The sequence below is a fragment of the Lactuca virosa genome, chromosome 6 (genome assembly GCF_052849685.1).
Source record: "Lactuca virosa cultivar CGN04683 chromosome 6, Lactuca_virosa_CGN04683_v6, whole genome shotgun sequence".
Taxonomy (NCBI): Eukaryota; Viridiplantae; Streptophyta; class Magnoliopsida; order Asterales; family Asteraceae; genus Lactuca; species Lactuca virosa.
Window position 1 is genome coordinate 172519231 of NC_136431.1, and position 15059 is coordinate 172534289.

A 15059-nucleotide genomic window follows, 5' to 3' on the forward strand; every position below is an offset into this window, starting at 1 on the left:
CCTTGCTTTTATATGCTTTTATAAAGTGTATGTTTTCAGGGATATTTTTATTCATGGTTTTTGGCTGATGTATATTGCAATGTTCTCGGTGCTGTTTTGGCCATTCGAGGTTGTTGGGGTTGTTCGTATCCAGGTGCGGACCTATAAGGACCCAGGTCGGTATTATCCGATGATATTGGTCTGAGTACACCATTAACAAGATACATCTTTGATCGAGAGTGTTTTGTTTGCTACATTTATGCTCGTTTAAAAGTTTGGAAGTTGTTTGCCTTTTGGAAATCATGGATGAAAGCTATTCAAGATGAAGATTCGAGGATGTGTCCTTTTCAAGTAAGGGAGGATGATATTCAAGATGAACATTCGAGGTGAATCCATTTTCAAAAGGGGAAGGATGATGCAGGGTATTTGAAAAACAAATCGATGATTAATGACAACAAGCTTTTCAAGTACATCCCAAGGATAACCATAATTTGTTGTAACGGTTTGAAAATGATTAATCATATTGTAGTTTTAACTATTTAAAACTAACTCTAGCTACTTTATGCTTCAAAAAAGATAATTAGTAATATAATTCGACAAACAATATATTCAAGAGAAATTCATCCATGAACTGTTAATGGTCATGTATACATTTAAAATTCAGAGTAATTTTGGTACACCTCAAATCGCTTTGGCTTAGAACCTTAACCTTAAATAGTTTACTATTAGAGACATATTAAAAACCAACAAAAATACATGGAATAGGTGTTACTACACCAAACATTCATATCGAGAATTTTACCAATGAATTCATAACAGAAAGGCTTCAATAATCGATACAATCTCATGAATATAAATAATATTGTAACGGTAAAAGCCAGATTCCCCTAGTAATTTCTTCCATTCACCTTCGGTCCGTTCTCGCCCATTAGAAAAGTATGCAGACATCACTAGATCTAATGAAACATGTACATCATTGACCAGATCATCTTGTGCAGGCTGTTGAACGATCTCCACAATAATCACTTTTCCAGTATCCACATGTATCGCTTTTCGACAATTTTTAAGTATCTTAACACAATCATCATTGCTCCAATTGTGCAATATATACTTAAATGTAAAAAAAAATGTTGTTAGCATTTTGTGTGTTCTGTTAACAAAGACACCAACACCCATGCCAAAAATCAAGCAAAAGAATGGAAAGAATTTCAAAATATCATATTTGTCTTGTCTAATAATTAAATCTAAATCTCATATATATATATATACCTAAATAAGTTTTCGAAATATCATATTTTCCAAAATTTCATTTTTAATAGTTGTATAATTATCTATTACAATTTAAACTCATTATAATTATAAATAAAGGTAGAATACCTATAATATGCCAAAAACTCATTTTTTATATCTTTATAATTATTTATTGTAATTTAAAATCATAATAATAATAAATAAATATAGAATAACTATAATACCCTATTATGTTTAGTAGGGGTGAGCACAACAGAAAAACCTAACCAAAACCAAATTAACCGAAATAACCGAACCATTACCAAAAAATGTGGTGCGGTTTCTATTTTTGATTAACCAAATACATAAAACCGAACCACTTAAAACCGAACCGGACCAATAATATTAGTAATTTTTTTACTATAATATAATATTAAATATATGGTATGTAATTATATTTGGAATTGAAAATTTAAATGGTAATTATGTGGAATTAAATGAGATACCTAAGCTTCTATCATATTAATAAAGTTATAAATATTGAATCGTTCATTTTTTTATAACAATGTACTTTATGTTTTATAGCAAAACATTTTTTATTTTTATCTTATTTTCAACCATGATGATTAATCAATATTAACCATTAACCATAACTATTAATCAACAAAAAAGGTTTACCAAAACCAATATTAATCAATATTTATTGGCTACCAAAATGCATTAACCATTTATAGTAGTTATGGTTCGGATTGCTAAAAATCGAACCAAACCGTTCCATACAGACCCTTACTATTTATGTTTTCTTTTTCTCGATCTTGATGCCTTCTATTTTCCTGTCCTTTTTTTCCTTCTATTTTCCTATCCTTTTATCAATGAATATCAAGACTACATGTTTTCTAATCTCAAATTGATCGCAAAACAAACGTTTGCTCCAATGAATTATAAACGCCATCTGTCATTTTTTCCTTAAACAAAATATGCCTTTAAGTAGTCAGGCCCGAAAAGAAAAAACGATGTTAAATTGTTTTTCTTTTTTTCCAAATCAAAAAAATGTGGTGTTCTTATTTCTTTCCATTGATTTTCCCAAAACGTATTAACCAATATCATCTCTTAGGTCTTATTAAATTTGATCTTGCTTTAAAAGTTTTTGCATTAGGTTTTGCCGATGCGAGGACGTGTGTGATGGGTTTGAAAACAATTAACCATCTGCTAATTAGACTTTTTTTAATTAGACTTATGTTATAAACCACACCGCAAATGTTATAAAACACGTTATGTCAGTGCAGTTTGGTACGAACGCTTTATGCAGCTTAGTTGTAGTTTGTGATGTTTGATCTTCATTATTTTATCGAATGAGACCAAATTTCATTCCATGTATTCATTCGTATCATATAAATTAAAATTCCGGATAAAAAACTTGATTAAAAAATAGGATAAATATGATATTTTGAATATACTTACTAGGACCGTCTAAGGGAGTTTACAGCGTGTCAATGTCTAAGGCCCACTACAAATCTGGGGCACACAATTTTCTTAGCCTTCGTATTAGCCTAGGTTCACTTTTTATCCAAAGTAGTATTAGGGAGGAAAAGCTAAAGGTATTTTACATTTTTTTTTATCTATAAGGTACATACATGAAATTGTTTAGAGGTTGTACTTATGGTAATAATTAATTTTTTTTTTCATGAGTATAAATTTTTTTTTATAAAAAGAACTTAAGATTTGAGAACCATAATGGATTGTCATAAGTCTGTTATAAAAAGTTCGTCATGGCTCTCAGGCTTGTACTTAAAGTCAAGCTTTAATAAAATGTCGTCTTAACTCCTTTATATATATATGTAAACATGAATTTTATATATATATATATATATATATATATATATATATATATATATAATAATAATAATAATAATAAATTGCAGTCTTAAGTCACGTCATTCAAACGACAAGGCTCACTACGGATCGTAAAAGTTTCAACATTGCCGCCAAAGTCATGTCGAACGTTATTTAGAACCTTGACCTCATTTTAGAATTTTCTGTGAATCTGTTTTCCCTTTCATTCATCCATTTTGATTCCTATTTTCTTGATACCGGAAACAAGATTTGTCAATCCGCTTCTAGGTTTCGAAATTTATGATTGATGAGTTGTTTGAAGTTTTAAAAATCAGAAGGTAAATTACTGATGAGTTGTTTGAAGTTTCAAAAATCAGAAGGTAAATTACTATATTTCTAATTTCTAATTTTTTTTGTTACTATTGATAATGCATTATAACATTTTGATTTCTAATTATTTTTTTTATGATTCGTTTCTGAATTTTTTTAAAGGTATAGAGGACAGAGCTATTAAAACTTTGCTATTTGAGTTTCAGAATCGATGAACCTTTTGGCTAAATTTATTTATAAATATGTTACTAAAAAGTTTATTTCAATGAATATTAGAAGGATGGTTATTTTCAAGTAGAATAACTTTTTGTGTTTAATTTTGAATGAAATTTTAGTTTATGTATTTTGTAGTAGAATATGAAAAATTATAATTGTTTTGCTTAAATTTTTATGAATTTCAAGTTTTAGGAACTTATTTTTTTTTTTTAATTGCGTAGGGCCTTTGAAATCTCTCGATCGGACCTGGATATTATAATTCTAAAGACAAGTTGTCACGATATGATCATTATAATTTCATTAACGACAAAGTTTACCTTGATGAAGATTGTTTCTGCAGGAGGAATGGCTTTAAACATATCCCCAGCAACATGAGTAACCCCATCATATGTTGGTGCAGTGGAAATTACCTGTGGCAAATCAAAGTTGATCCCCTTGAGATGTGGATATGCCTTCACAATCTCAGATATTGCAACACCAGTACCACCTCCAACATCCACCACACTTCCTTTCATCCCAAGAAATCCATTTTTATAATTCAACATGATAACATCCATGGTGGACTTAGTAAGACATGCCATACCCTCGTTGAACATTTTGTTGAATTCTGAATTGATCAAAGAAAAATCAAATATTTCGTCTCCATGGGCCATTTTAAATGCTGTACCTCCTTCTTTAATCGACCGACTTAGGTCCCGAAGAGGTGAAAGCATGAAAGGGTCCGTATACAACATAACAAAAGGTGTCATTGTTATATTTTTATGGTTTACCAGCCAATTAGAGCAGTGGTTCAGGGAGTAAATTGTGTCCGCTTTTCCATCATCAGATTGAGGTATTTCATCGAATATCTTTCTGTGGACCAAGAATCTCATAAGTCGTGCAAGCCCATCAACATTTACTGATGGAGAGTTGATACCAGTGGCGATTTCTGACAACGTAGTTGGGCGATTGTGATTGCTTATTATGTCAGCAATACCAAGCTCAACACAGCATCGTATAGCCATGGCGTCAAAACTTCCGAACAGGTGTCGGGCAATTTGTGCCTTGCCTATTATCGCTGCATTATCCTCTATTCCACCTTGTGTGTTCATCGTTTCTCAAATTCTTGGCCTCTTCAATGGATTGGTGGTAGTAAATCTTGAAGAGATGTGTATTTATAAGCCAAAAAGTATTCATGGGGTTCCATCTAGAAGAAAAACTATAAATGTCGTTTGAAAAAAATAATAGCAATTAATGAAATATGCTCTTGTCAAAAAGAATGGGCATCGACTGCTGAAAGTTACTTTTACCCACACAACATGACTATCATTTATTTCTTTGAATGTTTCAATTTTCTTATAAATAAAATTCATTTCCATAATCGTCCGATTTTTTCTATGGCTTTACTAATCTAATCTTCTAATTTTCTAATAAAAAACTCCTTAAATTACCACATGCTATTCCTATATTTTTTCCATCTTTTTCTGTTAGTTCTAGAAAATGCCACGTGCCACTGTTTTTATTCGGCAGGTATTGTTACACAATTTCATAACAATGTAAATGAAATATTTGACTAATTTTCCGTTTTACTCATACAAAATCACAATTGAGTTAAATTGAGTAACTAATTCAAATTTTATTGCCATTGAACAGGAACAAATTTTTAGTTTTTTTTTTTAAGTATATAGCTTTTTACTAGGTTACAACCCATGAAAACCACAGATAAAAGATTTATAAAAACGTCTATATACCTATCTATTACACTTATTTTACTACAAATACTATAACACATAAATTTAACTATAAATAACTCTTTTCTAATAGAAAGGACATTTGTAAAGACTATAACATTAATTCGTCAAATTTATTTTGTATGTTAACTAAAAAAAATGATTAGTAATAGTTATTTTAAATTAAAATATTATTTAAATAAAGAATATTAAAAACCATCTAAACATAAAGTTGTATATTGTAACAAACAATAATAGGTATGTAGACAGAAAATCGGCTTTTATTTTTAAAGATAAAAACCGTTTTCTAGAGAATAAGTTACAAATTAATAAAGAATTAAATTTTATATTTAATGTAAGTTACCTAATTGTAACATATACCATGTTACCAACTTTTAAAAAGTAGAAAATTACAGATTTGATCCATGTGATATATTGTTTACTTTAATTTTAATACTAAAACGATAATCTATGCTAATATATATATATATATATATATATATATATATATATATATATATATATATATATATATATATATATATATATATATAGAGAGAGAGAGATAGGCTCAAATGTTTAAAGTAATTATTGTGTTATTGTATGCATAAATGTGGGCCAATCATAATTAAATAAAAATTTAAATAATTAAATAAATAAACAAGGGTATTTTAGTAATTTGATAAATAGCTTCGACAAATAGTTCCTGTAATCACGCTAACATTCACTTGTAACCTAATTTCTTTTTTTATATACAGCAGGTCATCATCTTCCACAAATCGTCGTCATCCCTCCATTCACAATCGAGCCAGCCTTCCCTCCCTGATACTTCCGATCATTGTGGCCATTCTCTGCTTCCAATCAGTCGTTTGTCCCAATCGTTGCTTCCCCAGTTGTCGCGCAAACACACACGCATATCATTGCGTCCAAGGTATTCCCTCCAGATCCACCTCTATTTCTTCCTTTATTTATCAATGTCTTCTGATCGAAATCTATTGTTTCGGATGTTGCATTATTTCAAAATTTTGATTTTGATGGTGATATTCTGATAAAATCAAGAGAAATTTGTGTTTCTATGATTTCATCTCAGAAGAAGAATTAAAGCTAAATTCTCGAGGTTTATATTCCGTGAATGATGTTTCTCCTTTCGATTCTTTGTTATCTGCAGAATTCTTCATCTGGGTTGGCGTGGAAACTCTCATTGATTGTGATCTTAACTCAAGAATCCCAACAGAATGTTTTATAAAATGCGAAGTTTCATCTGGTATTTTCTCCGATCTCATTGATTTTGAACGCCAATTCAATGGAATTTGAGAGTTGGAATCTGAATCTGAATTGGAATCAGAAACAGTTTCTCTGAATTTCTCCTCTAACTTGATTGGAACCAAACCCCTAAACTTTCTCTTTTTTATTTCATCCCCAAAAGTTGAAGAAGAATCTTGAAGTACTAATTTCATAGCAGCAGAATCCAAACTTTTAGAACCAAGATTTTTTTTATTGTTCTGCGTTTACTTAATTGCCGGAGAACAAAGTTTTTGTCATCAATAACAACCATGGATTCCCTTATAAAATTCTGATTTAGCTTCTTCCTATCAAATTTAGCTTCTTCCTATCTGATTTAGCTTCTTCCTATCGTATGGACCCTTAATTTGCAAAGGTTTGATCATCTACATAACTTGTCTTTTTTCTGATTCTTTTGACAGGAAATGATTAATTTGCTTTTCATTCGAATTTTTTTCCTGATTTAACACTTCATTTATGTGGACAGTGTAGGATCTTGACAAGGTTGAATTCTGAAAAGGTATCAAGTATGTTTATGTAGATGATTCAATGGATGATATTGGTGAGATTCCAATTCTATTGGAATGGAATCACGAATTCCAATTCTGTTGGAATGGAATGACGAATTCCAATTCTGTTGGAATCACAGAAATTGATGCTTGAAGAACAGACCACAAAATTGAAACGGACCACATTATTCTTTTAGAATGTATTAGTCGTTGTTAGATTTTAATGTTTTCTTTCCCGTTTTGATTGTTTTTTAGTTTTATTCTTTAACAATAAATGTAATTCTTAACAATTGTTACTCGTATTTTATAAGAAATAATGTATTTTTTGTTTTTATTCTTCAATTGATTGTTCAAGAATTTATTATTCTACTAGAAGTTTTTAAATTCATGATCAAGAAATAGGTTCAAGAATATTTTTATTATTTATGGTTCAACAATATTTTTATTTTTGAATATACTCATAAACATATTCTGTCAGAATGTCCGAATTAAAAGAATTATAATTCGTAAAATCGGATTTTTAAAATTAATAGAATCTATGATCCCTCAAAAAAAATGCAATTTTCCTTTATTAAATCTATATTAATTGACTAAATTACCCTTGTAATTAATTAAGATGATATTTTCAATTATATTTAATTCAATAATATGTATTAATCACTTTCTTAAAATAAGTAAATTTTATTGACCCACATTTATGTATACAATAACACAATAATTAGTTTGAATAGAATAACCTAAGTCTCTCTCTCTCTCTCTCTCTCTCTCTATATATATATATATATATATATATATATATATATATATATATATATATATATATATATATATATATATATATATATAAACCACAAACATATCATCAATTTTAAATATGGATAGATTTAGAATCTTGATTTTTGCCTAGTTAATGAAATTCAAATATGTTTGCAGATTTTTTTTTGATATGATGGTTAAATGAATATTAATTAAGATAATTTATACCAACCTAAATCAACGAGGTGAGTACGTTATGTATTATGTATTAGATAGTAGAGCAAATTAGAATAAATTGTAGATTTGTTAGTATTTAAATCCAAAAATTAAATATTAAATAAATTGAATAATTCAAAGGAAGCAAGGATAAAATAGAAATTTTAATTAGATGGAAATTCTATAGACAAGTGTCATGTTATTAGAAATCCTCATTAATATTATATGTCCTACTTGTCAACTTCTTAATTATCAATTTCAAATTTCAAAATTTAAATTTCTCACTCTAATTACATTAAATTAACAATTGATTCTCTATTTTAAATTTCAAATTTTAAAATTTTTCACTCTAATTATATTAAATTAATAACATTATATTAAAAAATAAAATAAAATTAATACAGATTATAAGGTGATATAACTTCACGTATTTATTTAAATCAACGATTATAATTTTATAATTAAAAAAATATATTTTAAGTAATAATTTATTTAAAATAGTTGATTAATAATTTTGATTTTTTAATATGAAAGTTTAATTAATTTTATAACCGTGGTTCTCACGGATTACAAACTAGTAAGGGATAATCCCCATTAAACTTTGCAAACTTGAACAAAATAATTCGAAACCCATATTGAGAACAAGGTATAATCCCCTTTAAACTTTGCAAACTTTAACAAAATAATTGGATCGGTGGATTATTAGTCATAGGTTGATTTATTATAGAGTTTGAGTTTATAATTTTGTGTAAGTTGGTTTTAATGAAAATTAATATGTAAGACGGAAACATTTATTAGTTTTTATTGTAAAATGAGAATTGTGTGTATTATTTTCATTTCGATGAATTTTTTTTGTTGTGGCTATTAGTTTCATTTTAATAACATCATAATGCACTATAAAATATGAGATACTATTGAAAATAAATGAATGATTATCATTTTGATATAATATGAACTTGTTATACAACATTATATGTGTTGGACATATCAAATCTTTTTGATTTAAAAGTTCAAAAACTATTTAGTGTGACTTTTTCTTAATATAAAAATAATGAAGGGTTTGTTTATATATTTTTTAATTTTATTTTTTAATATATTAAAAGGAAATAATTTTTTTATTTATTTTCTATCTTTTTCTTTCTTTATTTCGTTCACCATTCGATTTCATGTATTCTATTTATTATTGGTTTTACTTGGTGAATCCTTTCTGGAAGGAACAAAACAACACTTGGAAGAGAAAAGGTGAATACTTTTGTTTTTTCTAAAATGACATCATATTCCTATTATAAAAGCAATTTTGTTAGGCTATACAGTTTAATGGAAAGTTGAATCTCATTAAACTCATAATTCCCCCGTTTATTACTTGACTTTCAATAGAATGAAAAGTTCAATCTCCATTGAACTCTACTTTCTCTCTCTCTCTCTCTCTCTCTCTCTCTCTCTCTCTCTCTCTCTCTCTCTCTCTCTCTCTCTCTCTCTCTCTCTCCACACACACACACACACATATATATATAAATATATATATATATATATATATATATATATATATATAAGTCGGATCGAGTACAGACTAAAAAATTAGTGACGACTGCGACGACAAATCTATGACGCATATTGCTAAAATTTAATGATTGAGATTTAATAGCCCAAAAATAATTAAGTCTAAAAAACAAAGTGATATTAGGTAACTCTGAGAAAAAAGAAGAACCATTTATGTGATGTTTGACGTTAGGATTGTAATTAGCAAAAAAAAGCACGTCGCAACGCTCCTCATGTGCCAAACTCTCTCTCTCTCTCTCTCACTCTCTCTCCACACACACACACACACACACACATATATATATATATATATATATATATATATATATATATATATATATATATATAAGTCGGATCGACTTATATATATATATATATATATATATATATATATATATATATATATATATATATAAGTCGGATCGAGTACAGACTAAAAAAATTAGTGACGACTGCGACGACAAATCTATGCCGCTTATTGCTAAAATTTAATGATTGAGATTTAATGGCCCAAAAATAATTAAGTCTAAAAAACAAAGTGAAATTATGTAACTCAGAAAAAAGAAGAATCATTTATGTGATGGTTGACGTTAGGATTGTAATTAGCAAAAAAAGCATGTAGTAACGCTCCTCATGTGCCAAACTCTCTCTCTCTCTCTCTCTCTCTCTCTCTCTCTCTCTCTCTCTCTCTCTCTCTCTCTCTCTCTCCACACACACACACATACACCCATATATATATATATATATATATATATATATATATATATATATATATATTTAAGATCGAGTACAGACTAAAAAATTTGTGACGACTGCGACGACAAATCTATGCCGCTTATTGCTAAAATTTAATGATTGAGATTTAATAGCCCAAAAATAATTAAGTCTAAAAAACAAAGTGCAATTATGTAACTCTAAAAAAAAAGAAGAACCATTTATGTGATGTTTGACGTTAGGATTGTAATTAGCAAAAAAAGCACGTCACAACGCTCCTCATGTGCCAAATTCTCTCTCTCTCTCTCTCTCTCTCTCTCTCTCTCTCCCTCCTCCCCCCCCCCCCCCCGGTGCCACGTGTTGACGTGTGGTTAATTGGGTTTTTTATTTTAAATTTATTTTGTTTTATGCGAATAACTTTTTTTTTGAAAAGTAAATTTCAGAAAAAACCAAAGTTTTCAAATTTAATTCTCTACAAAATTAATATAATTATGAAAATCTGAAAAATAAAATATTTTTAAAATCTCTTAATTTTTATGAAAAAAACCTAGAAAGAAAATTCTCCAAAAATTATGAAAACTTAAGGGATGTTTCTATTCATTATACTACTGACTTTGTAAAAAGAATTTTTTTAAAAATAAGTTTTTGAGGTGTTTATTTTTTTAATTTATAGAAATATTGTTTTATAAAATATAACAAATTTTTTTATTGAAATTCTTAAAAGCAAATGATAGAGTTAAATTATTTTAATTTTTTTTATAAGAAATAAGACGTGGAAATTTTCGTTCTTCAAAGTAAAAATCATTTTAAAGGTGTTCATATATTATATATTATGAAAATTTTGAAGATACCAACTTTTATTTTAAAAGATTATAAGTTTTTCTAAAAAAAATATTAAACATAATATGATCCAAAAAAAGATGATTCAAAATATTTATGATAAAAAAAGTGATAATTCAACATGTTTATGATATATAATTCGTTATGATCTAAAAAGATTTTGATTCATATAATTTCTGATAATTATATATCTTTTATTATTCGAAATTAACCGATTCAAAATATATATTGATCTAAAATTTGTTTTCTGAAAAAAACTTCGTTTAACTGAATATATTATTGATCTAAAATTATATGATTCAAAAATGATATGATCGAAAATACTATGACGCAGAATAATTTCATTTGAAATTTTGCTATCCAAAAATAATATGATTCAAAAATATTATTAACGGAAAATATTATAATCCTTAATATTTTTCTTATTTAAAATTTTATAATTGTTAAACATTAAAAACTAGAACCGATATTTAGTTTAAAAAATAAAAAATAAATAAATAGAAACCAAAATAAACAAAAATACTAATATCTTCATGTATGTAGTAAAAAATTTAAAAATAAAAATAATAAAAAAATAAAAAAAAAAAGGAAAAAAAAACTAAAAAAAAAGAAGAACGAAAAAAAAAGAAAAAAAACCCTAAAAACCGAGTATATATATGTTTATTTCTTTTAATTTTTACAAAAAAAAAAATTAAAAAAACTGAAAATGAATATAATAAACCATTAAATAAGTTTCGGTTAGAACCTAAACCTATATATATATATATATATATATATATATATATATATATATATATAATTTTATATTTAAATTTTTCTAATTTTTAGTTTTTAATTACTCTCATTTTAATTGTTGTTTTTAAATTTTAATTGCAAGTAATTATTTACAAAATGAAAAACCCATTATTTTTTGTCCCTATACCATGAAAACCCTTTATTCTTGTATTCTATTGTCAGAAACCAACCCAACCCTCTTTACCTCCATCTTCTTTAACATCTGAATCCACAACTAGTTGTAATCGAAAAACTATTTAAATTTATGGGGGAAAATGAGGAAGGTTGAAAGATACATATATCGTCGGTGTTAAACACGCAGGTACCTACCAACATCCTCATCTCCCTCTCCCCTCTCATCGCGACTATCCATGGAGGTATAATTTCATTAGAAACGCGTAAATAAACCAACGTGAATGATCTTGTTTGACTTTAGAATGGTTATAGGTTTTGATTTCAATAGATTTGGCTTTGGTTTCTAGGATATTATATTTCACTTTGGTTGACTGTGATTTTGGTTTCAATTTGATTTCATGTTTAATTTAAGGTGTGATCTTGTTTAACTTTGGAAGAAAGTCCTTGCCTGCAAGTAGTTAAAGCTTGAAATTACAGATTCCAAAAAGGTTCCACAACAACCCATAGCTAGAAACCAATGTTTGGGTGTGAATTGATAATGATCTGAAAGATACGGTCTTGTGTATGGGGATTGGCTGTAAGTCGACAACGATCCCAATTATATGGATTTTTGCTTGTTTTTTAATATAAACTTGATTTTGATGAGAATTTTTGGTTTTTATTTCTAGATTGGGAGGAAGATGTGAAAAATCTAGGGGAATAATGTTCTAATTCGATTCCCAGATAATTGGCTTTATGTATGTGTGTTTATTAATTAAATATACAGGGAGAGTGGGGATAAGAAATGAGACCAAAGAAGAAGAAGGTGAAGCTGGGTCTAATCCCAATTAGTTTCTTAGTTTTCATAATCATCGAGAGGTGGAGAGTACTGAATGATCCAATTCGCCGAAGAAGAAAGTGTTCGTCGGAAAGTGGGTAAGACGTCCGTTGATAGACTTTAATCTATCATGTGTATGTGTTAAACTCACCTGTAATTTCTAGGAATAAAGGAAGGTCATATCTTGTGTATGCATCCCCTACTATGTGTATCTAGGTGAAATCAAAATGGAAGGGCTTCATCTTTGAATTGGGTTCTTGTGAAATCAAGAGAGAGAGAGAGAGAGAGAGAGAGAGAGAGACCTTTATGTATTAAATAATTATATTTAATTTTTTTTAATAGAAAAAAACATCATAAATGGTTCATATGGTAGTGAAATAACAAAAATGCCCTTCATTTAATGGAGTGAGCAATAATGACCAAACATTTAGAGTTTTGAAAGCACATGAAACCTTCTGCGAAATTTTTGATACTTAGGGACTAAACAGCAGATCTGGGGAAAGCAAAGGGGCCAAAAATGATGTTTTTTCTTACAAAATAATAATAAGTAAAAAGAACATAATATATGACATAATATATGACAGAATATATGACGCGACATTCAATTGAATTATATGGAGTTTAACAGAGTGTAGAGTTTAAGAGGTAAAATTATATAGCGAGTGGAATGTTGATGGGGCCATCCATTAAGCTCATATGAGTTCAATGCATTTGATATGACCTTAGATACAACTAAATGTTATATTAAAACAGTGATTTAACTCATTATGTGTCATATGAAAGAAAATGTAATACCATTATAAATCATTTTTAGCTTCATTTATGCAACCATTACACATATATTCTTCCTTCTATACTAAACTATACCTCACTTGTATAATATAAATTAATCATCTATTTTTGATATGTGAATGTATACAGAAAAGAAAACAAGTGCATTAGAAAAGCCTACCGATCAGCATCCAATGGATATAAGATATTTAGTAATTCAATAGCCAACTGTGTACATTAAAGGAACATTATGTTTATTATTTGAAACAGGTAAAATAAACCAGATCTTGGCTTGCATTTTGTTACGACCCAAAAATCATTCCATCGACGACGTTAGTTTCTGTCACCCGAACTATTTCTTTTGTGATACTAGATGAAATTAAATTAAATAAAATGATGTTAATTATTATTTAATAAAAAAATCATAGTTAACGGGCACACAATTTAATTAAATTGATTTGAGGTAAATAATGTAATTTTAATTCATTAAGAAGGTTTAAATGGAATGGAGGGGTTAAATTGTCATTAAAATGGAACTTAATTTGTTAAGTTTTCTAGGATTACGTTGGAAGGGGTTTAAAGTCAACATTTGAGGGACCAATGAGTGAAATTCGGATTATAACATATATGGCAATGGATCGATTATGTTCTCACGTCCGTTTCTCAGTGTCTTGATTAAGAGGATGCCAAAAAACGACTCTGTAACATCCGGATTCCCAGGTATATTATTTTATCTATTTATTTTTTTGGTTTGTTGATCTACTCGACGAGTTGGTGCCATAATTCGCCGAGTAGAAGCGGGTGTGGCCACGTGAGTTTAGTGATCTACTCAACGAGTCCAAGAATAGACTCGTCGAGTAGGCGCTGTGAGTGGAAACCATAGATCCCCGGGTTTGGGGCCTATTTAAGAGCACTTATAGCCTCATTTGCGGCCACACCTCACTGAGAAGAAACCCTAATCGCCCCCTTGAGCTTTTGAGAGAACTTTGATCCTTACTTGAGATTTGTGGGTGCATTTTGTTAGAAGAAGGGAGGATTCCAAGCGAGGATTGTGAAGAGGCTGTTAGATCTGCTGCATGTACGTCCAAGAGATCTGTTAGAGGTATCAAGTTCGAACCTTTCTCTTTTGTTTGAGTAGATCTCTTATTTTGAAGATTAGGGCTTCTTTTCCTTAACTTTTTTGGGACTTTGAGGATTTGGGGTTCCTAAGTAGGCTTGAACTCTAGATCTGGACCATAGGAGGTCCCTAGCATCTAAAGGTTCCTACTTTATTCAGTATTGATGGAATTTATGAGTGGAAAAACCATTTAGATCGTGTTCTTGGCATTTCATGCCCAAAATGCCATGCATGGACGTAAAGTCTATGACTTTACGTGATAATTGAGCCTAGAGAGTATGGATCTGGAGTTT

At 28.7% G+C, this 15059-nt stretch overlaps 1 protein-coding gene across 1 annotated transcript; it reads right to left on the reverse strand.

The window, feature by feature from the left end:
• Positions 1–648: 648 nt before the first annotated feature.
• LOC145121076 ((R,S)-reticuline 7-O-methyltransferase-like) lies at positions 649–4710 on the reverse strand. The gene is made up of 2 exons (XM_079056857.1): positions 3906–4710; positions 649–1089 (listed from the first exon to the last, which is right to left on the reverse strand). Exons 1-2 carry the CDS (start codon positions 4677–4679, stop codon positions 790–792), a joined length of 1074 nt encoding a protein of 357 aa, XP_078912983.1. The 5' UTR covers positions 4680–4710; the 3' UTR covers positions 649–789.
• Positions 4711–15059: the final 10349 nt, after the last annotated feature.